Source organism: Antennarius striatus, chromosome 17 (genome assembly GCF_040054535.1).
Source record: "Antennarius striatus isolate MH-2024 chromosome 17, ASM4005453v1, whole genome shotgun sequence".
NCBI lineage: Eukaryota > Metazoa > Chordata > Actinopteri > Lophiiformes > Antennariidae > Antennarius > Antennarius striatus.
The window spans coordinates 14003921-14031123 of NC_090792.1; the positions used below are offsets into that span (position 1 = coordinate 14003921).

The window sequence follows — 27203 nt, forward strand, 5'->3', positions numbered from 1 at the left end:
CCAAGAAATATTTGTGCCAAATGATGTGATGTTAGGGAACAGACGGAACCCCAAATGAAGAAATAACTGGACACTGATGATCAACGGCATCGATGTGAGGAGAGGAGAGCAAGGTGCCGAGACACTGCGGCAATACTTTGTTTAAGATGCAGATTGCTTGTGCCAAGACAGCGAATACTGTTTTAAATTAAACACACTGCTAGCCTCAGGGCGCTGTGCCATTTAAAGAGTGGATAACTCAATTGCCCTAAGTGCTTCACGTAGCTAAAGATACAAATAACAAATTAAAAAAAAGGAATCAACAAAGAAAAGTTCTGTGTCAGGAACACTCTCTCCAACAGTTCTGTAAAGTGTGTTTTCTAACTGATGGGGCGACAGAGGCAGAAGGAAGTGCGATACCTGTCCCTCATGGCAGTCAAAAGTTTTAGTCAACATACTGATGTGATATACTGTATCTGTTGAATGAATGTGTATGTGCGTGTGTGTGTGTGTGTGTGTGTGTGTGTGTGTGTGTGTGTGTGTGTGTGTGTGTGCTCCCGTGTGTGTGGTTGAGCAGTCTGCCTCTCTTCCCCAAGAGCATCCCAGATTATGCATGAATTGCACTGCTTATCAGCTGACCTTTAAATTGGAGCCACACGGCGACTGCAGGCCCAAGGGCTGACGCTCAAATCTGATTGGCTGCTCCCTCTCAGACCTGCTGACAATAGAAATTAACAGAGCCAGGTGGGCATGCCCACAGGCGGCTGAAGTCTGGAGTGGGAAGGAGATCTTGTGGAGGTGGGGACGGCATTAATATAAAAATATATCCCCGCTATTTTCTGCAGCCTTCTCTTAAAGTTAGGGGGGGAAGAAAATGTCATTATGTGCTGTGAAGCATGCTAACGGTGGAACAAGTAAGAACAGACAAGCCTGTATTACCTGGATTTCATCTCTCACTCACCCACACTATCTTCCCTTCCATCTCTTTCTGTCTTTTGTCTGTTTCTCCTGTTCATTCTGTATTTTAATGGCAGAGGGGCCTTGGCAGTCTGTGATTGCTTGATAGATAGATATCACCCGTTTGAGGGAGGCACACTGAGGAGGAGATGGGGGCTGAGGATGAGGTGTGTGTTCTGTCGTCCACAGAGACAAGTACGGTAGCTCTGTGTGTCTGTGGAGATGATGGATTACATGCAGGGCCATGGGTGTGTGTGTGTGTGTGTGTGTGTGTCTGTGTGTGTGCGTGTGTGTGTGTAGGCATGGTCCTCTCTATTGTGTGGGTATGTACACAAAGAAAGCATGGCAGTGAATTAATTTTTCACAACGGCAGCTGCAAAAGGTCATTAAAGAAAACAAATGTTTATGAACGGGAATCCCCAGGAATTCATTTCGGCACCATATACACAGCATTCCAGCAGTAAACAAGAGCATCACGTTGCATTGTGGGCCAGAGCGCAGGTGGCTAAGTACACCAGCATACGTTTGGCAGTCTGTCAGAATAGAATAGGAAAGAAATAGGGGTAGAAAAGCATTAAATATGACTTCCTTGTGTGTTTATTTTGTGTGTATGCAGTCATTGTTGTCATTTCTTGATAGTTTCATGTGAATGATCTAAATGACCGCCCTTTTTTTTGTAGTAGGAAAGGGTTATGTGGTGAAACAGCTTCCTATTTATTTCCATTCCATTTATTAACTACTGGCCCTGTAACTGATCTGTATTCATAGAGATGTCCAACAAAAACTGTGAGCGTGTGTGTGTGTGTGTGTGTGTGTCTGTCTGTGTGTGTGTCATGTGATACACATCTGAAGCAGGTCCACAGGGAAGACAGAGTGCCCAGCCACAGCACTACATCTTTCACAAACACAAAAACCTCACCAGCCGCCAAGCACAGAGGACCGAGAGCCACTATCACACAGTACGTGTGTATGTGTGTGTGTGTGTGTGTGTGTGTGTGTGTGTGTGTGCGTGCGTGTGTGTGTGTGGGCTGAGCAAAACGTGTGTGACCTTATCATAGCTGGCCACATTCCTACCAGGAAGATAAAAGAGGTCAAAGGAAGCAGAACACCACAACGTGTGTGAGCAATATTTGTATCAGCATGTGTGTATGTGTGTGTGTGTGTGTGTGTGTGTGTGTGTGTGTGCGACAAAGAGAGAGAGAGAGAGAGAGAGAAAGAGGGAGAAACAGAGAGACAGAGAGCGAGAGAGCGAGTGTGTGTCAGTGATGAATAGGAGTTTAAGGACCTACACCTTTCAGATAAGCGGAGAAAATCATTAGGACAACAACAACGATTCAGGCTCAACTAAATACCAGAGGAGGCCGGCAGGCAAACATCGACTATACACACACAACACAGAATCTGAAGATGGTGTGAAAAAAAATTGTATATATTGGTCGTAGATTGTCCATGTATAGTAAATGATCCCCAAACTTCAGGACAATGTACCACATTCATCAACAAGTATAACAAATCGCAGGATATCAGAAACTGCGTTTTAGTGCTGTTTACCTCAGCGTGTGGTCGGCGCTGAACTCAATTAAAGGAATTACATCAGCGCTATCGACTCATCCACTCAGCCTTCACATGAGACCATCTGTGGCACATTTCAGTACTTAAAAATGCATCTGGGCGAGAGAGAAACTTTGATTGCAAAGAGAGAAAGGGACAGCGAGGTGACATCACCCATCACCTCTGGTACACATTTTAAAACTCACTACCGACTGTTAAGTTGGCCAGGAAAGCGTGGAAAACACCTGGTCCAGGAGAAACGTCTTTGGTCGCCAGAGGGCCGAACGATTGTTTATGTGACGACCGTTTCACCTAAAAACAAGACAATTCTGTTGCACTTTGGCCATCTGTTCCTACGAGACCGATGAATTGTGGGACTGAAATCTGAATCTTTTGAAAACTTTCAGGAGAAAACCATGTTGCCTTCACTGAACACATTACCTCTGCAACTTTTAATAACGGCAGTATAATGTGAATTGCGTAGTATAGAGTTTATGGACAAATATTAATACTAGAATATGATTAATATATCACATCACACAACGCTTGTGGCTCCTCGCCTTGGAAGAGGCGATCGCTGCCCTCTATAGTTTCTTTGTAATGTGTCTTTAGATAACAAATGAGGGGGGTTTTTTGTATAGTGCAATGCTGAGCTAATATTCCATGAGTTTCATCATTTTAGTGCCATTATTCAGGTGGAGTGAAGCGCTCAGAGTAAAAGCAGTTACTCAGGCAGCTCCCAGGACTTTGAACAGTGTCCTCCTTTGATGTAATGTCAGTGTTATACAGTACTTGATGACTTCTTTTTACAACTGAAATTACATTTTTGCTATTACATAAGGAATAAAATACCAAAAGAAAAGGTACCTTTGGGCGCTGGAACCAAATTTGATTCAAATGTGATTATCGAACTGAATGAATGTGTCTCCTGGGAAAAACACTATATTTTAAAACTATATATATTAATAACATATTTAGTCCAAGTCAGTTCAATCTGGCCGTTACCTGATCCATTAAATAAAGTCAAAACCTATCCAATCCCTACTGTAGAACCCAGAAATCTGTCGCTGAAGTCTGTGGCGTTTACTCCACGGACATGAAAAGAAGGTCCTCAAACTCCTGTCTTCCTCAAATGATGTACAGTGAAGGAGTTTCCTTCTTTCAGGCTCGGAAGAGGAATTATCTGGATGAGGGAGCACATCGCTCCTTCATAAGGAACGTTGTTGCATTCCATTAGGGATGAGATTCATCACAGCAAGCAAACAAGGGAGCCATGCAAATCGCATTGAAGGAATTTCCACTGTCCTGAACGTTGCCACGTAGACACACATACATACACACACATACGCACACACAACACACACAGGCAAAAAGGAACAAAGCAAACAAAAGGCAAGGCAGCTGATTGAGGAGACAAAGGGGGACATCAAGGACGGTGATACGATGTGAATGCTCATTATTGTGTGCTTCAAAATGACACATTACTGTGGCAGTGGTAAAAATGGCAGCCGGCTGCCTGGAGTTAAACAAGCTTCTCTTTTTTTTCTCATTAAACAATGGAAGCCGCTCCTTCTTTAGAGGTCTTTGTCCTAGACAGGCTGAGCACGTGGGCTGTGGGCAGACTCTCCTGTCAGAGGTCCAGTGGTCTGTCTGTCTAAAGGGATATCAGACGGTCCATTTTGGAGATGTTCTGCTCTGACCCAGAAGACCCAGAAGAAAAAAAAGTAAGATAAAGCCTGTAAACGGACCAATTTAAGAGGTCGCAACCCCGTCTCAGAGTGGGAATGGCACAGAGGGAGAGTGTGAACACAGCCTAGGGGATCTGTCCTATGATGAGATGCTGCTGATGTCTTAGCATAACCCTGACTCTACAGCAGCGGCTGCTGGCCTATTGATTCACAGCTCCAACAACTAGGGAGACACAGATCGAGGGAAGCTGTCAGTGTGTGTGTGCGTGCGTGTGTGTGTGTTTGTGTGTGTGAACAACAGTGAACAGAAAGAGACAGAAACAAAAAAACTGACACCGAAGTCAACAGCTGCATATTTGACACAACAGATCTATTCAGGACACATTCACAGAAATACACACACACACACACACACACACACACACACACACACACACACACACACACACACACACACACACACACACACACACACACACACACTACAGGGGTCTGGTTGTTGTCCACAAGATAAGAGGGATGCCATGCAGGCTCTGTGGGTTACAGTCCAGGAGGTGTGACCACACACTACTAAATGCTCCTCTGTGTCCTGCGGTGAATTAAACACAATGATCGTCTGTCTGCTCGCTGAAGGAGTGTGGGATGCAGCTGGAGGTGTATATAAGCAATATGAAATAATAGATTGACTTCAATGAAAGCTTTGATAGATAAAAACAAGCCACATAAAAAGGAGATATACAAACAGAGAGAAAGAGAGAGACTGAGACCCCCTGAAATATCTTTTATTAGACTGAAGTTCCCAGATTTACAGTTCACACATCACCGTGTGTCTGGAAGACAGTGTTTATTCTCCCTATTTGAAGTTGTATCTTCCTGTGTTAGCAGAGAGTGGGTGGTGCAGGACGTCAGTTGGCTGCTTATCTAAAATTAAAGTTCTAGATAGAAATAGGAGAAAATACTACAAAGAAATGTTGCACTTATTTATACACTTTCTTTTTTATTGACATATCAATATTTGCTTGCTTTACCTTCCATCACTGCAAACCAAAGGTTGTTTTTTTTTATTAAGAAAGAAAGAAACTCTATTGTATGGCAAGTAATTGAAACACTGTCCTTGTTCAGCAGACCGAGCCTTGTGCTCTGGCAGTTGCGTGGACCCCTCTCTCCGGCTCATACGGGTCCTCTAGAAGAGGTCAATAGCAGGAATGTCTGCCAGGTAAGAGGTTGGCTCAGGTTTAATCAATGCTCGCCAGAAGAGGACAGACGTGGGCGGGCAGGGAGACAGTCAGGCACAGCAACTACCCGTCAGAGACAAAACTATTCCTAGCAGGGTTCACTGGCCGACTGCTGAGCCTGTGCCGCGGCGGAGAAACCCGTGCTTCAGACTCGTTTAGGGGATTGATTTGACAGCTAATTTACAGAGGAGATTTGCATATGGTCATGCGCTAATAAGGAAGGGCTTTTTTTCCCTCATCCTTTGTCTTTCTACACAATCTTTATCAGCCACCTCCTTCCTTCTTTTTTTAAAGGCTTCATAGTAAGAGATAATGTAGGCAAATTAAATAGACAAGAGATTCAAATTGGATATTGATTAAGGGACTAAAGTCTTATGTTTTCTCCTGTTAAAGCCTGTGTTTAAATGATTGATTCACAATGTCCCTCTCCACATCATTCTGACTGTGTGGTGGGCCAACATTCAAGAATGGCCTTGCCTTTAAGCCTTCAATAGGACAACATCATGTCACACCATCCTAAGTGCTTTGACACTGCCACACAAAGACCGCTGCCTATCTGATGCCAATATCCCCAGGTCCTGGTGTCATCCATGTGGAGGCTTTCAGAGGGAGCAAGGACAAAGTGTCCTAAACAGCCACACACAATGCACCTTGACTGGCAGCAGAAAGGACAAAATGGAGCTTCGATGTCAAGTGGATGTGTAAGTGGAAACATGAAGAACAGACAGGTGCATATATGGGATTCAGAGGGGAAAAAAATTCAAGGTTTAAAATAAGGTGCTTTCCGTCTGGACAAGACCACGCTCAAGGTTGAACTCGAAGCATCCATGTAGCATTCCAAGACCTTGAACATCTCTGTAAAATCACATGTCTTAGCCCGATAACCAGCTAAAAACAACCAATGAATACCTGCTGCTGCCTTTCCAGGCTGTTCAGTTTGCTGAGGTACTGTGGCACCAGTGGTAACACAAAAAATGATTTATAACACAAATGGATGTGCACACACAATGACTGCTCCGCTAAAAGAGGGTCACACCTCACACTTACACGCCATCTGTCCACGAATTAACATTCAACTGCTTTAATTGCCGGAACTCACTGTTCACATTCTTGAAGATGTTGAAAATGGGAAGGATCTGCCTGTAGTAGGGCACCAGCGCTTGCCCCACCATGTCCGCAGATACCACCAGGTGCTGCAAGGCTTTCAGGGTGGTGCAGATCACCTTACGGTTCCTGGTGTTCAGGGCGTCTGGAAAGAGTAAACCAGTGTCAGTTAACAAAGTTTGGGAAAGTAAAGACAATGTTAAGGTGTTTTTGATCAGGTAGGTAAAGGTACAGTCAATTCTGAGTGATAAGATAAGATTCTGCAACTATGTTGTAAGTGAAAGTGGGCTTTGCAGACAAATGCATCCAAAATATGTAGACATCTCAACCTCTTCTTGAACGCGCTTCCCTTGTAGCTCAGCTTTGATTTGCAATCAGTGATTTCAAAGGCACTGGGGATGCAGGAGTAAGTAAGAAGCAATCACCGGACTATTTGTCCTACAGCTGCACTTAACTCCATCTCCCACTGATGAAGAGAACAAAAGGCAGTGATGGTGGAAGAGACAAAGGCTGAGAAAGAGACACAGAAAGAGACAAAGAGTGACATGGAGTGAAAAAGACAATGGTGACAAGAATCAAAGGGTTAGAACATAGCTGGGATTAATAACTAAGACTTTATTTCTTTGTAGTTGTTTGTGATTGTCAGTAATTCTCTTGTGTAAAGGGACAGTTTAAAAGAGCATACTGTACACCCAGGCAGAAAGAAACAGACAGGAGCTATTTGTCTTTATGAAGTCCATCTGTCTGTCCATTTTCTTGAAGACGCGATCGCCAAAGCCATCTTGTCTTCAACCATTTTTCTGCCTTGCAGGTCATGGGTCTTGCTCAAGCTTATACCAGCTAGTTAAAAGTGATTGGTGGGGTATACCCCAGAAAATATCGCCAGAGAGATCATCTCATCTACCAGAAGATTGATGGATGAAACACCAGGTGGTAAAAGGTACCACAGGGCCTAATTTTTTCTAGCAAGCACCCACAAAGTCAAGAGCAAATGAGAAAAAAAGATATATAAATACATCGCCAAAAATGACAATTAGGACTAGTTTCTAAAGGAAAAAAAAACATGACAGCAGATCAGAGAGAAGAAAATCAGAGAATAAAAGAGAGACTGAAATAAAATTGAATGACGTGCCGCCTGTCTGAAATCCAAAGCCCAAAGAAGTGCATTTTAAAGTGGGGAAACACACAACAAAGGAACAACAATCATTTCACTACATGCATTTTGGTGAGTGTCTGCACTTTCTCAAAGATACTTGCAAGCAGCGCACTTTTTCTAATTCAGTTATAATTTTGTCTTTATTCTTGACATACCTGACTTTGCAAGAAGATTGGTCACCTCAAAAAATAACAGGGTCAGGCAAACTAACTTCAACTGCTGTGCCAAACTCTCCAATCACCTAATCGACTGCAACTCATGTTATTGGGGATTTACCAAAGCATTTTTTTTCTCTTATTCCTGCACTTAAACCAACATCTGTCAAGAACAGATTCCAAATCAAGGCATCTTTTGTTTTTGCATCTAAAAATCTTAGAAGGGTAACGCAAAGTAATGTTTTGCTTACTGAACTGAAAGAAAATTAAGGCGGATCAGTCACGTTCAGCGACACCTGATATCCTTTAAGTGTGACGAAATCTTACATTTATTGATGACTATTTATATTCCAGGATAAGCAAGTAAAAATAAAGTATATCTAAATAAATATCTAAATAAATAAATAAAGTATATCTATCTATCTATCTATCTAAAAGGTAATATTTTAGTATTAGCGATACTGATTCAAAACTTGAGACACTGAAAACTTTTATACATCAGTTTACAATCAGACAAAAGCTGCAATTTTGCCAGTAAAAACTTGTTTGTTTGTCAGTAAAAGTGATTAGAATTAACTGAACATAATTATTGTCATTGAGAATAGTAAGTTTGAAGACATCCCTACAAGAACCTTTCTTCGTGCCACACTGACAGCGGCTGTGTTACGCTGAGAGCAGCAACACTAAAACATTATGTGTTGCACTCAGCAGCACACAGTGGTTCACCCACTGCCTGCGTTACAACAGCTCATATGCAAATATAAAGATGTCAAGCCTACTCCACACACACACACACACACACACACACACACACACACACACACACACACACACACACACACACACACACACACACACACACACACACACACACACACACACACACACACACACACACACACACACACACACACACCAGAGAATGTCAGCCTCGGTCATGTGTTCAGGCAAGGAGAAGCCGCACAACTTTGAGGAGTCACATAACAACAAGAAGCTTAAACATTTTACAAACTCATCACATTGCATTGAATTTGCGCACATATGTGGGACCAGTCTGAACAGATTCTGTGTTTGTGTGTGTGTGTGTGTGTGTTTGTGTGTGTGTGTGTGTGTGTGTGTGTGTGTGTGTGTGTGTGTGTGTGTGTGTGTGTGTACGTGTGTGTGTGTGTGTGTGTGTGTGTGTGTGTGTGTGTGTGTGGTCTATACAAAGGACCAGGGATGGAAACGATGCTGAACGAGCAAAAGCATTGTGTTTCATGCCATCTCTCCATCTTTGCCTGCGTGTCTCCCCCAGGCAGACGAGCGCAGAGATATCTACCATCACTGAGATAAGGTGGAATGTGGAGAGACAGGAATTTCAAACCTACATAACAAACAATGAAATTCTAATTACCAGCCAGCGCAAACAATTTTCCCTGCTGTGACATTTGGACCGTGGAACTGTTCAATTATTCATGGCCATGCTTGCAAGAACAAATAAATAAATAAAAGAATAAAGAAAGCCACTGATTGCCTGCTACATTAATGCTGGTATAAAATCCTGTGTTGGGACAAAGCTGAATATAGCAATAAGCTATTCATGCTAGGACCCATATACAGAATAAAAAATAAATAAAAAAAAACAAGCGCGACCTTATATTCAGCTTCCAGTGAAATCTCTGAGGTGGGTGAGACGTTCAAGTGTTTAGCTGTGAATTGTTCCCATTTATTGTATAAATATACCTTCCAGAGGAGAAGAAAATGTTCCTGTGAAGACATAACGGAAGATTTCTTTGGAACTAAAGTCTCATTTTTGGTTCAAAGCTGAACAAATGTTATGCCAATCATCTGAGGCTTAATAAAAGCATGGCTCTGAATCATTTTAACTTTTTAAGGCAGAAAACCTCAAACCATAGCATTTCAGTAACATTTTACCCTTTTGTTTGAAGTCACCGCAGCAGAATTAAGCTAAACAGGTTTTCAATGTAGTGAGAGAAATGTCTGTCTCATATCAAATGGTTTCGTCTGGAAAATGTAATTTCAGTCTGCTGTTTGCTTATTTTGTCACATATGTTGCGGTCTTTCTTACACAAGTCATCTAAAGTGGGAAGAAGTTCAGTATAAGGACAGCAAATTGGCATAAAGTAAGCCAGAGTCTTCTTCATTGTGTATTCTCATTGGGTGACCTGCTGTCATCATCAAAATTCACCAGGCCCTGACGTGACTCAGTCACTCTGCAGATAAGAGCCTGCCAGCCACATAGAAGATGTATTAACGCCAGACGAGAAAAATATATATCTCGCCGCTTTAGACTGCAAACGGCAGTCCACTGCCCCCCCACTCTATCCCTTCTTCCTCTTTACTCCGTAGAAAAGTAATTAATCTGCAACAAATCCGGCAAAACAGGCTGGATTTTTAATAAACTATGATGAAGGAACAGGCCATTTAAAATTCCATTATCACTGCAAAGTGTGTATTTTTCTGAGGAGTGTGTCCCTCACCTTCATTCTGGCTTCCTGAAGGCAACTGACAAAAAAAAAAGCTGCTGTGGGCTTTGGATTCATGAAGTACACTCTAAGTCAGTCAGAGGTTCTGTGCCTTTGTGCATCGTGTCGTGTGTGAAATGTAGGCAACCTGATGAAGGGCAAAATAACTGTCTCTTCAAAAATTTGAACTTTCTTTGATAAATCAAGCACTCAAGAAACAATAAATTACTTTACTGTAATGTAATTAAAAAATACAGTAAGTTAGCTATGTTTGTGACACAATATGAGATGTGGAAGACCGAGTGTGCAGAGTGATGTATGCGGTGTGGTAACAGGCGGTGCCAGCATCAGTCAGTGTGTCATTGTGTCGCTGTCGCTCCAACAACCTTGCCTGTTGTTGGCAGTTATGGTCTTCTGCCTCCATCGCCGTCCAACGCCAGCAAATATGCAGGGAATACACTGCATGTAGACACACACACATACACACACACACACACACACACACACACACACACACACACACACACACACACACACACACACACACACACACACACACGTGCACAACCAACTGCCCATGACATGAACACTATCCGAGGCTCACTAGGCACCACTTAAAGGCTCCTACTTTGAAGCTGACACTCTACTTAGCAGTGGCGCCTAACAAAAGACAGTGTGTGTATGTGTGTGTGTGTGTGTGTGTGTGTGTGTGTGTATGTGTTAATGTTTCAACAAAGTCAAATTCTGCATCTCTCTGACTTTCTTGTGCTGTAATCCTCCTCCTGTTTTGCACACAGGAAACCGTTTCTGTTCCCTCTACTGTGAATTCCGATGTCTATTTATGAAGTCTTTGACAACTCCTTTAGAGACACGACTTGTATGTCCACTTCCACTTATCTGTGTATGTGTGTGTGTGTGTATTTCCCTAAGGAAAAGGTAAGGAGATGGTGGCATGTTTAACTGTAGTGTGTCACCACATGGCAGATTATCAGTCATGTTTTTATTTAGAGCCACTTTCTTACAGCAAGTACAAAAACAAGGACGCTTCGCCCCGAGGGTTAATGTAATTTTAGGAACAGGATTACTCTGAAGCCAAATTAGGACTTCTCACACGATTGGTTGGATGGTAATGTTAGAATTTGTTGCAGCAGGAGTATGTAAGGCAGGTGAGTCTATTGCTGGTAAAGTATGTTGTTCTATTTTGGTTAAACTTCAACGCAGCTGTAACACTGTGAGTGAGTGTGTGTGTGTGTGTGTGTGTGTTTGGGGGGGGGGTCCACTTTGAAACTGTAAAAAAAAATTACAAATATAGATGAAGGTTATAATGATTTTTTTGTTTACTCGTAATATCTGATAAAGGAGTTCTTTTCATCTATTTTCAAGATAGATTTAATTGAGAGGCATTAAAACAAAGGATGTTTTTTATAAGACCGCCTGTGTGTTTTATGATTCTGATTTTGAAGTAATTAAATAATATTTATTTATATTTATATAATTTTTATTGTTGAAAGTCATTTCCCACTGAGAAGATTCCTTGAATGTCAATCACACATAAAAATTTCAATTTGCATGAAGGTTTTTAAAATGCATGTTAATAAGTAGGACAACTAGGACCAGTTTGCTGCCGTTGATTGAATAGTTGTATTTAAATTCCTGCAAATTGCACAGATAATGATCCACACAATAAGAACATAAAGACTTACATATTTTAATTTCATAAACACAATTAACTTGTGAGATAATAACATTTTGCTATTGCTGCCCGACAAAAGTAATGAAGGAAAATGACATCAGCAACACACGGGGGTCACCTGGGGAAGACGCCGTTTGTGTGTGATGTGTGACGGGTGAGCATAGACTTCCACCCACACTTACTCGTGATAGGGATGATGAGCTGTGGAATGACGGGCAGGATCTTGGAGCCTCCGTGATCCAGCAAGTCGTGGATTCCCTGACGGGCGAAGAAGTCATACGGATGAGCGGTTTCACATAACCCATCAAAGAACAGAGGTAGGTAGTGATAGTAGTCTAGCTTCTCAATCTCCACCTGAGGACAAAAATTTACATTTATATTACAGACATTATTAACTGCTTTCTATCCAAAGAAGCCCACAAAGGGAGGGAGAGGTTAGAGTTTCTGTCCTTTGCTCAAGGGCATTTATTGGAACATTCTGCTTTGTTTACCGGCGGAGAATCTCTCCATACCTACTAAAGCCCACTCTACTCACTTAGATTCACACCATGACCTGTGCATGCACCTTATAAAAGTGCATTCCAATATACATACATATATATATATATATATATATATATATATATATATACTCTGTGTGTGTGTGTGTGTGTGTGTGTGTGTGTGTGTGTGTGCGTGCGTGGGTGTGTGTGTGTGTGTGTTTGCATGCATTCGTGTGTGTGTGTGTGTGTATACAAGATTAGATGGAGGCAATTGATTCGCTGTGGCGACCCCTGAAGGGAAAAGCCGAAAGGAAAAGAAGTTTAAACTACTATAGAAATACAGTATGACGTGTTTTCCACATTCTGATAGATAGACAGACAGACAGACAGACAGACAGACAGACAGACAGACAGACAGACAGACAGACAGACAGACAGACAGACAGACAGACAGACAGACAGACAGACAGACAGACAGACAGACAGACAGACAGACAGACAGACAGACAGACAGACAGACAGACAGATTATAGAATTATATATACAGAATTCCTGGTGTTCTTGTGGAAATCAGCTCCTGCCATAAAGCTGCTTCTCATTCTTTGCCCTTCACTTTTGTTTGTCCTTGGCTTTGAGCAATTTCTTAGGCTAAGGCTCCCTCTTGCAGCCATTTATAACCCTTGCAGTAAACACATTCATAATCACACTAACTCACCAACACTCATGCACAATAGCAAGGGACAGCTGTTCAGGAAACTGTGACACAGGGCCAGGTGTTAACTTGTGGTCCAAAATATCATCACCTTTTTATACCCTTTACAAGGACGTACAGAAAGATGTGCACAAATGTTCACACAATTAAGGCCGTTATGAAGACATTCGTCTTCCAACAGCTTATATGAGCTGTCTGTTGTCATCTGTTTGCATGAACACCGTTTGATGCATTCAAGTCATGTCTTTTGCGTCTGTGATGCCATTGAAGCACAATGGCATCACCATTGAGCGAGGAATGAAAGGCTGTATAAGTGATTCTCTTCTTCATGTAATGAAAGGTAAATCTTTTTGTTGCAGAGGCAAACAGCCCACACTCTCCCCATACACACCTGCATGAATACATAGACTTAAACATCATGCTAGCTCAGCGGTCTAAACTAAAATGACATCCAGGTAGCCGTGTTCGGTATCTTTGTGTCCCCAGAGCCAAGAATCCCATCACCTCTTCCATTGCCAATCCTCCTCAACGCACATCCTTCCCACCAGGTGGACGCAGAGACAGATAACGAGAGAAATAAATGGACAGATGGAGCAACGGATGGATGGAAAGATGGCGACAGAGACAGAAAGCTCACACTGTTAGAACTGACAGACGTGGTTGATTGCTTTGAGGCAATTTGCTGGCCAACCTTGACCTTTCCCTGCACTTGGTCGAGATCATCATTGTGAGTCAGGCTGAAGAAGAGAACAAAAGCAAACACAGGCCTGAGATGGAGAACGGAAGGAAAAGAGGGGTAAGAGGGTGAGGAAGAGGTGAGGTGACACTAATGTGCGGCATTGCTGACTAGCCAGTGACAGCAGACACACAATGCTAGTTGATGCTTTTTTAGAAGTTTTCCACTGCAAAAAAGTGAAGTATTTAAGATGATTCTAGACCATTTTAAACCTTCAATTTTGAACAATTTGAGGGAAAATATTTTGACTTGAATTTCCTTAGATCAAGTGCCCAGAATAAACATTTTGTAAATACTCAGTGGTTCTTTACTTTCTGGGGAGAGTGCATGCTTCACATCTGTGGTTGGGTTCAATCCCAATCCCATAGGGCTCCTGTCTGCAGCCCTATAGGGGGCACAAGTCAACATCAACTGTAGGCCAGTCCCAAACCAATAAATGCAATAGGTTGCGGCAGGAAGGGCATCCAGTATAAAAACTTTGCCAAACAAAATAGCATCCAACTACTGTACAATGGAAAAAGGATGATGCACAGTGGAAACCCTAACAGGACAAGCCGAAAGGAAGTTTCATTGGATCTTTACTGAGTAAATATAAAATAGCCAAGTGTCTAAAATACGGATTGTAATTCAGGAAAAATGTGAGAATGTTGCTCTTCTAATTGTAGAAGTTCAGCCTCTCTTCCGAAGACAGTCGATATGCTGTGCAAAATGAGTAATGTCAGTCAGTCATTTTCATATTACCACCGTTATATCCGCCGCAGCGGGTCACGGGGAGCTGGAGCCTATCCCAGTGGCATGGGGCGTGAGGCGGGGGACACTCCGGGCACGACGCCAGTGCACCGCGGAGCCACACACAAAGACGTACAACCACTCACACACACACTCACTCCTACGGGCAATTTGGGACCGGCCAATCAACCTGAAGCGCATGCTTTTGGAGGTGGGAGGAAGCCGGAGAACCCTGACAGAACCCACGCAGACACGGGGAGAGCATGCGAACTCCGCACAGAGCGGGACTCGAACCCGGGTCCACCGTGTTGTGAGGCGACAGCGCTAACCACTGCGCCACTGTGCTGCCAAATGAGTAATGTGTAACTGAAAAAAATATAAAATGACAAAAGTCCCCAGACCATCACGGATACTGGCTTTTATAAACTATCTTCTGATAACACGCCAGATTGTTCTTCTCTCCTTTGGCCAGGAGGACATCTATGGTTTCCAGTGAAGGAGGCCATGTTTCTGGATCTGGTTTGAATATGGTTTCCTCTTTGCATGGGTCAACTCTCAAATGAAGGCAAACTCAAGTTCATAGACAGTCTTCTTCTTTTCCTTTCGGCTATTTCCTTCAGGGGTTGCCACAGCGAATCAGTTGCCTCCATCTAACCCTGTCTTCTGCATCCTCTTCTCTCACACCAGCTACCTTCATGTCCTCTTTCACTACATCCATAAACCTCCTCTTTGGTGTTCTTCGAGGCCTCCTGCCTGGCAGTTCAAAACTCAAACTCAAGTTCAAAACTCAAACTCAAAAGTTCAAAACTCAAACTCAAAACTCAAGTTCATAGACAGTGGCTTTTGGAAATGTTCCCGATGCTGTATCAGGCAGATACAGCATCAGGGATTGACTAGGGATTGCCTGGTCATTCAGTACATTCAGATACTCAGCTGACTTAATTTTTTTGCTGAATAATATTGCTGAGCCCAGACTTGACCAACCGAAGTAACCCCTGATCATAACACTGCAATTTGCTTATTGAAACCCAAACGGTGACTTTTTTTTTGGCCGGGCAGTGTATTACATGTTGTTAAGCATTTTATACAACAATGCAAAAAACTAAAAGAAGAAACTCATAAAAGTGCACAGTCATATTTAAGTCTGTCAGCCGACTATCTCGGTTGCTACGACTACAAAGTTTCACATTTGTGCAAAACCCCATCGCACCTCTTCTGTTATGAAGCGCAGACAGGAGCTGAGGTGGGAATAATTACCTGGGAGCATTAATGTGATGCTTTGTGAGGATGCCTCTGAACTCCAAGACGCTCTTAATCAAAATCACATAAACAAGCACACAGGGACTGGTCTGAGATTCCAGTTAGCGCTTTAAATCGGGAACAATAAGCAAACACTGTCACACGGTCTCGTTGTTACGTAGTGCACACGTGCATGCACACAGACACCTTCCCAAGGAATCTTAATCAGTGTCTATGGCGAGCGGTAACTCATGCATCCGTTATCGATTGCCCGCCCAGGTTTGTTTGTCTCTCTGTGCCTATGGGAATCCCCCCAAACACCTCCCCACCTCCCCCTGGAGTCTGGGGAGTCAATGAGAGTGTAGCACGGAAAGACTATTGGCCAAGTAACAGCAATTAGCCCTGGGACACAGACCTGCATGTCTCCTCTGGTCAGCGCTGCACCAGCAGACACAGCAGACGAGATGAGGAGAGCCTCTGTTCATTAAACAGCAGTATCAGAAGGCCCTGACGGGTGGAGAGGATGTGATTTTGTGTGGCTGTGTGTGCTTGTTCTCCCATCTGTTGTGTAAAAAGAAATCTAAACTTCTTCCTTATACTTTCAAGATAGAGTATGTATAGTACGTCACCAATCCCATCATCATTCCTTTGACAACTTTCCAAGACATCATGTGTGCAGATAGACAAAGGCTGGCATTACTTAACCTACTTCATCTCTCACTGAGTAAAAGAAAAGGATGCCATATCCATCCATCCACTTTCTTCAAGACAAGATGACCGTAGTCGCTTTCAGGTGTTTTTCTGTTTTGCAGTCACAGGTGTTGTTGGAGTTCATCCCAGCTGGGGATAGGTTCAAGGGGTACACCCCGGACATGTTGCCAGTGCATCGCAGGGCCACATGAAAGAAAAAACACCCATTCCCTCGCACATTGACATGGTTAATGTGGAGTGTTCAGTTCACCTAAACTGTTTGTATTTTGTAGGTGGGAGGAAGCCGGAGAACCCAGAGAGAACACGGGGAGAACATACAAAGAAAGTGATTAAACCCGGAACCTTCTTGCTGTGAGGCAAAAGTGCTACCCACTGCACCACTGCACAACCCACAGGTTGCAGTAGTTTAAATAAATGGTGGCGGTCATGTGTTCTCTGCCGTTTAACATGACGTGTTCAATGGAACAGCATTTGGTATGAAATTGGAGTTTAATATTTTATACAAGGAAACACTGATATATAAGCTGCAGGGCTGGGGATCGAACCACCAACCCCTACCACTGATCTTTAACAGCCACAAATTACACCAACTCAACATTTCAGTTTAACCCTAACTGTGCCCTTTGTTAAAGTTGGCAACCAAAATAAGGCTCTTTGTAATTAAAGCTAGTAAATGAAACAATTCATTCCTGCTCTTCAATCTTAACTCATGCACACATGACTTTTTACTTTCTCGCTTCTTTCAAACCATCCTGCGGTACAATCTTCTTTTTCTCACTAAAAGCTCATCGACCACGCACCAAACAGCCGGCATGCATCGCTTTGAATTTTAATTGATGATGCTGTAATGACTTGACCTGGTTTCTGCTAACACAAGTACAGGTTTCTGTATTTAGACAAGCTGGCAAATGAGCTGCTGTCAGTTCTGCTTTTGAGGGGGAAACAGCCTTCCCATTGGTGCCAGTCATGCTATGAGTCATTCATTGCACAGTCACCATGGCCAAACAATCATTGATTAGTTCTGCAGTTCTGAAAATGTGCATAATGAATGTAGAAGGCAGAAATTACTTACGATAGCATGTAGAGAGAGTGTCATGCATCTAATAACTATTAACACTCGGTGAGTTTTGAACAAAAAGGTACTTTAAAAGGTGCAGAAGGCAGGAACCAACAAACACTAAAAATAACAATGCATACCGCATCAGAATTCCTATCAGTCATCAGTGCAGTCCTGACTTCACAGAATAACCAAGAACGCTGTTGTTCTAAGGAACAGTGTTGGTCTCTCAAACTAAATCTTCGTGCTGAAATACGAACAATGAACAATCGACAGCAAGCTGTGATATTTTGTGGAATATCTGTACCTGCAGGGCATGGCAATGTTCTTGTTCCAGACAGACTTTAGTATTGCTTCTGACACTCAGACTGCTGTCCTGTGATTTAAGAATTAATTACATAAAGTCCACCAATTGGAGAATATCCCTTGGTTGTATTCCTTTTGTATTACCTCAAAGAGTCTGTAGGGGATGAGAAGATCACTCACCTCACTACAAGTTGTAGTAGAAAATGGAAATCTGCCTGTAAATAAGAGTTGAGTTCCTCCAGTTGTTTTCAGCATATTTTTATGTTGCCTCATTAATTAAGACAATGGCACCAAAACCATTAAAAAGTAAGCAAAAAAACGACTTGATAGACGCAAGATTTGATGCACCTCTTGAACATAAATTAAAATTTCTGCTTAGAAAAAATCCTCTCAGAAATGGTCATGAGCATGAAGCACAAAGAATATAGAATAATTTCTACATCCTAATCCCGTCCAAGTTTCTGACTGTGCCATATGTGCACTGTACAAATCCAGCCACAGCATTGTCAATGCTCAGTCGCCACATGCATGAGCGAATAAGAGGCAAACATATTGAGAAAAAGATATTCTGACTTTCTTTAAGGTCAAAATAACAAGACCAAGACTGGAATAGGCAAACGATAAGTGAGGGAATGAAGATTGAGTCACTCTTGCTATCTCCCCTGACAGCTGTTTCCATCTAACAAGCATGCAGGTTTGCACAATTCAAAGCATTACTAGCAGAGCGCATGGTGTCAATTGGAATGATACCCAACACAAGCTGGATGAGACCATTTTTAGAGCTTCTAATATAGTTCAAAAGCAGGACACAGAGAGTTAGGGATGTTACGTAAACCTGCCACTTCTATGCACACACACACACAGACACAGACACAGACACACACACACACACACACACACACACAAACACACACACACACACACACACACACACACACACACACACACACACACACACACACACACACACACACACACACACACACTGTAAAATCACACAATTACATGAAAAGAATTTTATCTTTCACAGTCGCGCCAGCTGGCAAGACTAGAATGTCAAGAGCTGTAAGAGTAATTGAAACTATGGTTGTGTATCGAGATGACCTGTGTTGTATTACAAGGGACCAACTATTGTGATATGTTATAATACTGTCAACATTGAACTTGCTGTTTCATACAACTGGGTTTTGTTAGTGATTAATAATCATGTTTTCCTGTCTTGGACTCTCTGTTTGTTGCAATTTGTATGGGTTTTCATAACAAAATAAAACATTTTTTTCAAATAAAGATTGAAATATCTTGCTTCAGTGTACAGAAAAAGAAAAAAAATGTGAGTGAATGTTAGCAAGACATTTTAAGAGTCCTTAACGTGTCTCAAACTTCAAAATCAAGACATGTACTCCACCTCCCTTCACTGTCGTTATCAAAGTCAACACAAAGTTTGTGTTTCCGCACTTTCCTCCTTTACATAATCAACAAAGAATGAATTCTACCTGTTCTTCTCTCCTTGCTGAGAGCCCATGAAAATTACTTTTCTACAAACAGTAGAGATGGGCCTTGATTTTGGAGGAGTAAAATATTCATTATATTCTGAAAAATAAATTGTATACATAACCCTATTGTCATTTTCCCCTTGTTTTCAGCTGTGCCAGGCAGTAAAGCAGTCATAACGCCAGAAGCTAACAGGAGAATACCCACAGAATGTTTGTAACTGCTATTAATAAAAGAAGAAAGCATCATTACCACCAGGTGAGGTAAAATGGGAATGGTACATGCTTGTTTCCTGCATAAAAAAGAGTGAAGAAAGATGCAGGATGTCCTCTGTCGTTACGGTTTTCACAAGTATTTTAAACTTTTTGACTGTATATGATGTTAACAAACCTTGTTGATCCTAGGAAGAATGTAAACATGGTTATGCTCTAGGTTATATCTGGGACAAAGGCTAATATCTGGAGTGGACAAGAGTATGAACATCTGTCAAATTTCAATGTATGAACTGGTTGAAAACATTTAATGTCTGAATTGGTTGACAACATATTGTAATGAAAGATGTCTGTTGATTCTGGGGGACAGGAACTTCACAAGCCTATTGGCTTCTACCCGTCAGCCTTTTTTTTCGGATATTTTTGTTGATGTTGTAAATGTGATAAAGGAGTGAAGTCTGTCATATTAACATGTCGAGGAAAAAAAACAAAAACTTGGGGCGGCACGGTGGCACTGTGGGTAGCACAGTCACCTCATAACATGGCAGTTCCAGGTTCGAGTCCTGCTCTGTGCGGAGTTTGCATGCTCTCCCCGTGTCTGTGTGGGTTCTCTCTGGGTTCTCCGGCTTCCTCTCACCTCCAAAAGCATGCACTTCAGGTTGATTGGCCGGTCCTAAATTGCGCCTAGGAGTGAGTGTGTGTGCATGGTTGTCTGTCTTTGTGTGTGGCTCCGCGGTGCACTGGCATCGTGCCCGGAGTGTCCCTCGCCTCACGCCCTATCCCAGCTGAGATAGGTTCCAGCTCCCCGTGACCCGCTACGGCGGATAAAGGGGCAGAAAATGAGTGAACGAATGAATAAACAAACTTGCTAGCATAATATTATCTATTATTATATTATAATTGTCAATATCTGGTATCAATATCTGTGATCAACTTCAGCCTATGGGTGGTTGGGTGACGCAGAGGCTAACACTGCTGCGAAATCAATCACAGCGAGTCATGGTGGCATGACCCTGCGTTTTGTGTTTGAGTAGTTTGTGTTTTTTATTTCATAACCAGTTTTTGTTATTGTTTTGTTTTATCTTGATTTTCACTCCTGCGTAACCTTCTGACATTTTCCAACTGGCCCATATTGTCTGGTCCTCCTCGTGTATTACTGTCAGTGATTCCTCGTGCCCACTGTAAGGCTGTCAAGTTGGTAACTGGATTTTTCCCCACGTCTGCTGCTGGATTTTCTTTGTAGGTCCATTTTCTTGTGGGTTGTGTTCATTCATTTGTTTTTATTCCTGTGCTGTGTGGATTTATTATATGGGCTTTGCCTTGTGGATGTATCACTACCTGTATTGAACTTCATTTCGGCGTAGCAGTGCTTCTCGGCCCTCAACTTACTTTTTCGTTTGCATGGGGATTCTGCTTTTGAACTGCCCCCTTGAAGACCTGGGTCTTTTCTGTGTGGAGTTCTCTTCGAATCTGTGTGGGTTCTCTCCAGGTTATTTCCACCACCAAAATACATGCAATACATTCAATACCTGTAAATTGAACGTAGGCATGACAGAACACAGGGTAAATGAATGAACTTTTGTCTAGTATTTTTTATGCAATTTCCATTCACATACCATGAGCAATGGCCACTATGTTAACCACTGCACTTAAAGTGTAAATTTGAGCACCGGGTGGACCTCTGTGGTTGCCATGATGTCGTGGCAGATGAAGCTGAGGTGGCTGAGGAATAGACTGTCTGGAACTTGCTCCACTTTTAAAGGTGAAACAGCTGAATAAATTTAAAATTAGGAATGTGTGTGTGTGTGTGTGTGTGTGTGTGTGTGTGTGTGTGTGTGTGTGTGTGTGTGTGTGTGTGTGTGTGTGTGTGTGTGTGTGTAGGTACTCCAGCATGGGACCCTCTGCCACTGTGATGGAAGTAGGCCAGGACAGTAGAGGGAAGCATGAGGAGGGGGGAAGCGATGGGGCGTTGAACATAATAAGAGTTGAGACAAAGGGTTTGGAACCGGTGGGCTTATCTTAATGTAGTGTGTCCATATCTGTACATGTTCTGGCTTATGTGCAGTTTGCATGCACATATGCTCTGACATTGTGAGATAGAGGTATTTCCAATGACCTACTCAGGGTCACAAAGTAAGAGCTTTTCAGCTACCGCTACCGGTGTGATTGCCCATGTGTCTTGCCTATTTAGAAGCCACAGCTTCTGCTCTTAGCTTCCAGTGATTACAGCTCCGTAGACAAGCTTGACAGCACACAGGCAGTGTGTAATCAAGTCAGAGAGAAACGGAGGTGTAAATCAACATTTTCCATCCAATCAGGCCAAAAATCACACTCCCTAATCTGTAGCCAGCCATTGATGGGTTTGATTGATAGGATGGATTTGTTATCTGGCTGTGGGGGTCTGCAGGGAGCAGAACAACAAACAAGAGCAAGAGACAGAGTCAGCTTATCAGCTATCACTACATTTTTTACCGCTCCCCTTGTCGAGCGAGCTGAGCTTTTTCCTCACAGGCTACAACTGCAGCTCTCCTCTCATTTATCATACAGAAGAATTAAATGTGGACACTTCAAAGTACTTCTACACACAAGGGTCCCCGGGGGCATGTGTTTTCTCCCTGTTTAAAATGGAAAGGGCCGATCCATCACTGGTTGTTTGTGACGGAAACAGAAAGCAAGGAGAATATGTGTGTATGCAAGCATTAATTCCTATATACTGTACACGTGAGTTGATATATAGATAAAGATATAGATATAGATATAGATATAGATATAGATATAGATATAGATATAGATATAGATATAGATATAGATATAGATATAGATATAGCTCTGAATGCTTGTGTGAACAAGTTCAGATGCAGAGGAAAGATGAGGGAACATCATAACGCTTCATCAGCAGGTAAATACCATGACTGCCAGTACTTTTTTTAAAATAAACTCTTCTCCTTGGCTTCACAAGGCACTGTAAATCCACACAATTGTTAAAACAAATATACTCAGTTTATATGAGCATTTGATGAATGAGTTTGATTTTGTGCATGAAGCTAAAATCAAGACCAAGACAAATGTACTGTCTGTTTAAGATAACAAGGCAGCTTAAAACAATCCTACACTTAAAGCACACACATACTGTATACACATGAGTGTTTTCCACAAATTACGTTGTGCAACATGATTTATTGGATTTAAATAAAATGCAATGTGATTGGCAAATTTGACTTTGTCCACAATTACAGTATCCTAGCAATGGCATGAAATTTCAAATGACAATAATACATATCAATAATATATTCAGACCTATTTTTTTCAGTGGTGTAAAACTGGCTGAAACTAAGGATTGATGTGTTTTCGATACCTTCAAGTGAGCAAATTTTCGAGGTTACACTGGACTTTGCTTACTCTATTCATCTGAAGCAATCAGCAAGAATTCCAGTAGCAGTAACAGGATGAAACCTATGTGATGAGCTAAAAATAAACCTGGGAGAAAGTATTTTCAACATTTTAAATTCTACAAGTGAGCCCATGCCTGAGATTGTGTGTGGAGCATGCTGAACCGGTAATGCCCACCCTGAACTGTGGAGAAGCAGAGAGAATCAGCAGTATCAGTAGGCAGTGTGATTTCAAGGCCAAGTTGTAGCAGCAGCAGCGGCAAAGAGTGTCTGTCAAGGATATGTCCAGCTCCTAATGGGATGTTCTTGTTGTTGCCGGTGGATAACTCTTATCCTGTGTTCTGGACTGCAGATCAAAGAGGGCCTGGACTCTGGAGCTACCGGCGCCAATTGAACGGAGAGGACACCAGCAGATAAGGGAGGAGGAAGGGTGAGTAAAAGGTAAGATAAGAAAACATGACAACAGGTAGAAAACAATACAAAATATTTAACAAAAATAATGACAGCAAAGCATAAGCTGTCTATTTTTGCTGTGTCCCTCCATTCACCCTCACAGTCAGAGGAAAGCCCATCTCGCTACATCTCTTCTCTATTTCGGTGAGGGACAGTAAAAATGTTCCACATGCATGTGGTGCAAGCACGTGCATAAACCTTTATATGCAAAGGTTTATGCACGTATTCATTCACGCAACACGTATTCATTCACCTAAGTTTTTCCTAGGGGTTGTGTTGTTTAACACTTTTACTCAAGGCCTCAAGGACTGAGAAAAAGCCTGAATCCAAAGGATGGTTATATGAACTACGGGATAATATCGTAATATCCAACCTGCTTTACAGCAATGAATCCCATCCTGATAATTTACTATATATTTTCAGCTTCGACCATTATTCTGTTTTACATCAGAGATTTGGTCAAGTGTTGGAACTAATTCTGAACATCTGTGAAGTGTTTCACTTGACAGTGCTTAGAGGGTTTTTAAAGCAAAAAATTGCCACAAGAATCAAAGCAGAGGTCTGCTGATTGCAGAGATAGCAGCAGAACTTGACCTTACAGTCATTCTGGGTTATTAATGACTATTTCCTTCACTCATGTAAAACTGAAGAATTTATTTGGTCACTAAAAACTTTCATGAAAACTTTATTTTCTTCACCACACTTCAGTAATGTTCTGAAATTGTTAAATATTCCTATTTCTATTATAAAGGCAAATTACTTGAAGAATACAGTGCTGTGGTAGGGGATCCATTACAGCAGGTGGTGGGTGGCATTACATTAGATGGCAAGGATGATATATGTATTGGGAGGACAAAAGGCCTTTCCTCCATTTACCGTTTTTCTGGATGTAAGAAAAATAGCTTTTGCACAACGATGGTGCATAAGGATTATCCACACACACACGCACGCACGCACGCGCGCACACACACACACACACACACACACACACAAATGCATGCACACCAACAGATCCAGTTACCGTTTGGAAAAAGGAGAGAGTTAGGGGAGCAGAAACAGTTCAGTGAAGCAGATGTAATTACAAAAGGCAATATAAACCATGTATCTTCAAGTCTCTCTGACCCACATTGAGTTAAGTCAGATTGTAAGGGTGCCATGGAATGGGAAAAATCTACCAGCAGGGGTGGCAAATGCTCTTTTTTCTCAGATATGACACATTAGAAAAAACATGTTGGTAAAGGTGGTGGGCGAGGAGGGCAGCAAATGACGAAGCAGCATATTCTTCAGTCCTTGCATTGCACTAGCAAGAGTGATTTGAGAAAGGTAAACAGCGCTAGTCATCATCAAACACTCATATGGAAATTTTTCTCAGGGAATAAGGTTGAAGAAGTACAGTAGTAGCAAGTGTGGAGAAAATTAAATGCTGCATATGACTCTCAGTCATGTAGTGGGATAGTCGAGGTCCAGGAAATCAACATTTCACATTTTTCTTAATAAAATAAACAATACAAAAAAACCTGTTCATCTCTAATTTTGCATTGTAAAGACAATATATTCAGTCCAAACCCTCCCCCCTATAACATCCTCAAAGGAGAACTGAAGAGAGTATTCTTTAAGGTGAACTGAGCTTTAAAATGGAAGAACTTCCCTCTGAAAATAAACACTAAATATATCAACTCATTGGCTTTAACCTTTAAAATTAAAAATAAAGTCGAAAGATAAGTGATATTATATAAAAACCTTTAATGAACCCTTCATCTCTCTCCATTTGCATTAGACATATATCTCTTTCACGTCATAAAAGCATAGAATGCTCAAGGGAAATTAAATAAATTGCTATTTTAGGTAGAACTGAACCCAACAATGCCTTCATTCGAAACGTAAACTTCTTAAAAAATTAAATAGCACAAGTCACACACATGTTCATTCACATGCATAGCCATCCAGTGCCACGTGTTTGAAATGAATAAATTCTATGTGTAGAGACCGAGAACCTGCCTAGAGCTACTACCAAATCACATCAAGGTGTTTCTGTGTTGTACTTGTGAGGTCATTTATGTGGGATGTCACATCAAGCAGGAAGGCCATGATATCCATTTCCTTCTAATAAGTTCTCAACAGCAAAACTGGGGAGACTCAATGTCTTAGATTCAAAATGTGCCCAACAATGTGAAAATAAACTGGAGTATTCTAATCCTCTGTGAGAGGCCTATAAAGCATGTCAAAAATGTTAGCTGGGCATCAAGGAGATGTGGATAAATTGTATTTTATTTCAAACCTGCTATAAACATGTGGGTTAACAGATGGATGGACTGATGGATGAACAAGGGTAACTCTATATACCCCCTTTGCTGGAGGCATTAAGGACATGCCAACTGACTTATCCCAGTGGAGGATGTCTTATCACTGCAGCGCCGGTCATTTGTGACAGAATGCTGAGCAGGTTGTAGGGCGCGTATCATTAAATGTTAGATTCTTTCAACTTCCCATTATGATCAGCTTTATAAGGTTAAGCCACAATATAGTCCTGTAATTTAATTTGGGCATTTTCTAAAAGTACTGTCAACTACTATTTCTTCCTGTTTGCATTCCACTTTATTGCTTTTCTCTGTATGATATTAAGCATATTGATCCGATTTCACTGTAAACTTACATCTGTAATGAGTGTTTTATATTCGTTAGACTATTGTCGTCTAAAGCTTATTGTATATATTGTACAGTTTAGGTAAACATGTACTGATATCTCTGTAACAATGTCAAAATGAAGAACAACAGTTCACAGTTCAAGTCCTTCCGCAGACTGCAGAGGGACAAAACAAAAGAACGGCCACAAAGTGTATTTTGGCACCAGGATAAAGTTCTATACCCTCGTTGATTCAATGCAAGTAATCATCAAAATGGTTCTGTACGAATCGGAAGGATAAGGAAATGGGGGAAAGTCCGTTAAACATAAAGAATGAGGATACACGGAGGTACCTTAGAATGAAATATGGCTTATATTATTTCTTTCTGCTCTCCAGACAGGGCCGTCTGTCATAGGCAGGAAGGGGCCAGAGAAAGTGGGCTAAGTGGTCAGGCCATTTCTTGCGCCTTTCCAAGTGGCTGAATAGATATTAGGATTTTACAGGCTATTACACATGATAATTGCACAGCATATTGAATTTCAGGCAATTTTCTCACACCAACTGCTTCTTTCTTGCCCTCTCTTTCTTTAAATAAACACTACACAGTGTATAAAGTATCCATCATATACAGGGCTGTGATTTAAAGGTTGTTTATGACACACAATTAGTATCCATGGCATTCATGTAAATTCAATAACAGCACTCTCTTGACTGCATGGCTTAAGCGCTCTAGATATTCATCTAAGCCAATTAAAGGAGAGGCGGGTTGGGAATGGGGCATAATCCCTGCTTGAATATTAAAGTGCACATTCAAGAGCTATGTCAGCGGAAGACCACTTCGTCTCTGAAATGTAACATGGCATACATGTCAATTTCCCATAATTTAGCAATATATGTTTTTGTAAGCACAAAATGAGATTCTAAGAGAAAAATTATTCAGAATTAACAGTTGTGTTTTAAATGAAAATGGCCTTATTACACAGTGTTTTCACTCCATGGTAACATCACACAACTAACAAGTCAACAGTAACCCCCTCACTCTATGCCACTTAACTTACAGTAAAACGAACAACAAAAGA

General features: G+C 41.7%; 1 protein-coding gene across 2 annotated transcripts in view; it reads right to left on the reverse strand.

The window, feature by feature from the left end:
* pacrg (PARK2 co-regulated) overlaps positions 1–27203 on the reverse strand; it is a 122511-nt gene that overhangs the window by 46592 nt on the left and 48716 nt on the right. The window contains exons 3-4 of one of the 2 annotated variants that reach the window (XM_068338016.1): positions 12166–12241; positions 6510–6659 (exon numbers count right to left, since the gene is read on the reverse strand). In XM_068338016.1, the coding sequence (XP_068194117.1) occupies positions 6510–6659; positions 12166–12241 (226 nt within the window). Of the gene's footprint in view, positions 1–6509; positions 6660–12165; positions 12338–27203 lie in introns of both variants that reach the window. The other variant, XM_068338015.1, reaches the window with a different exon arrangement.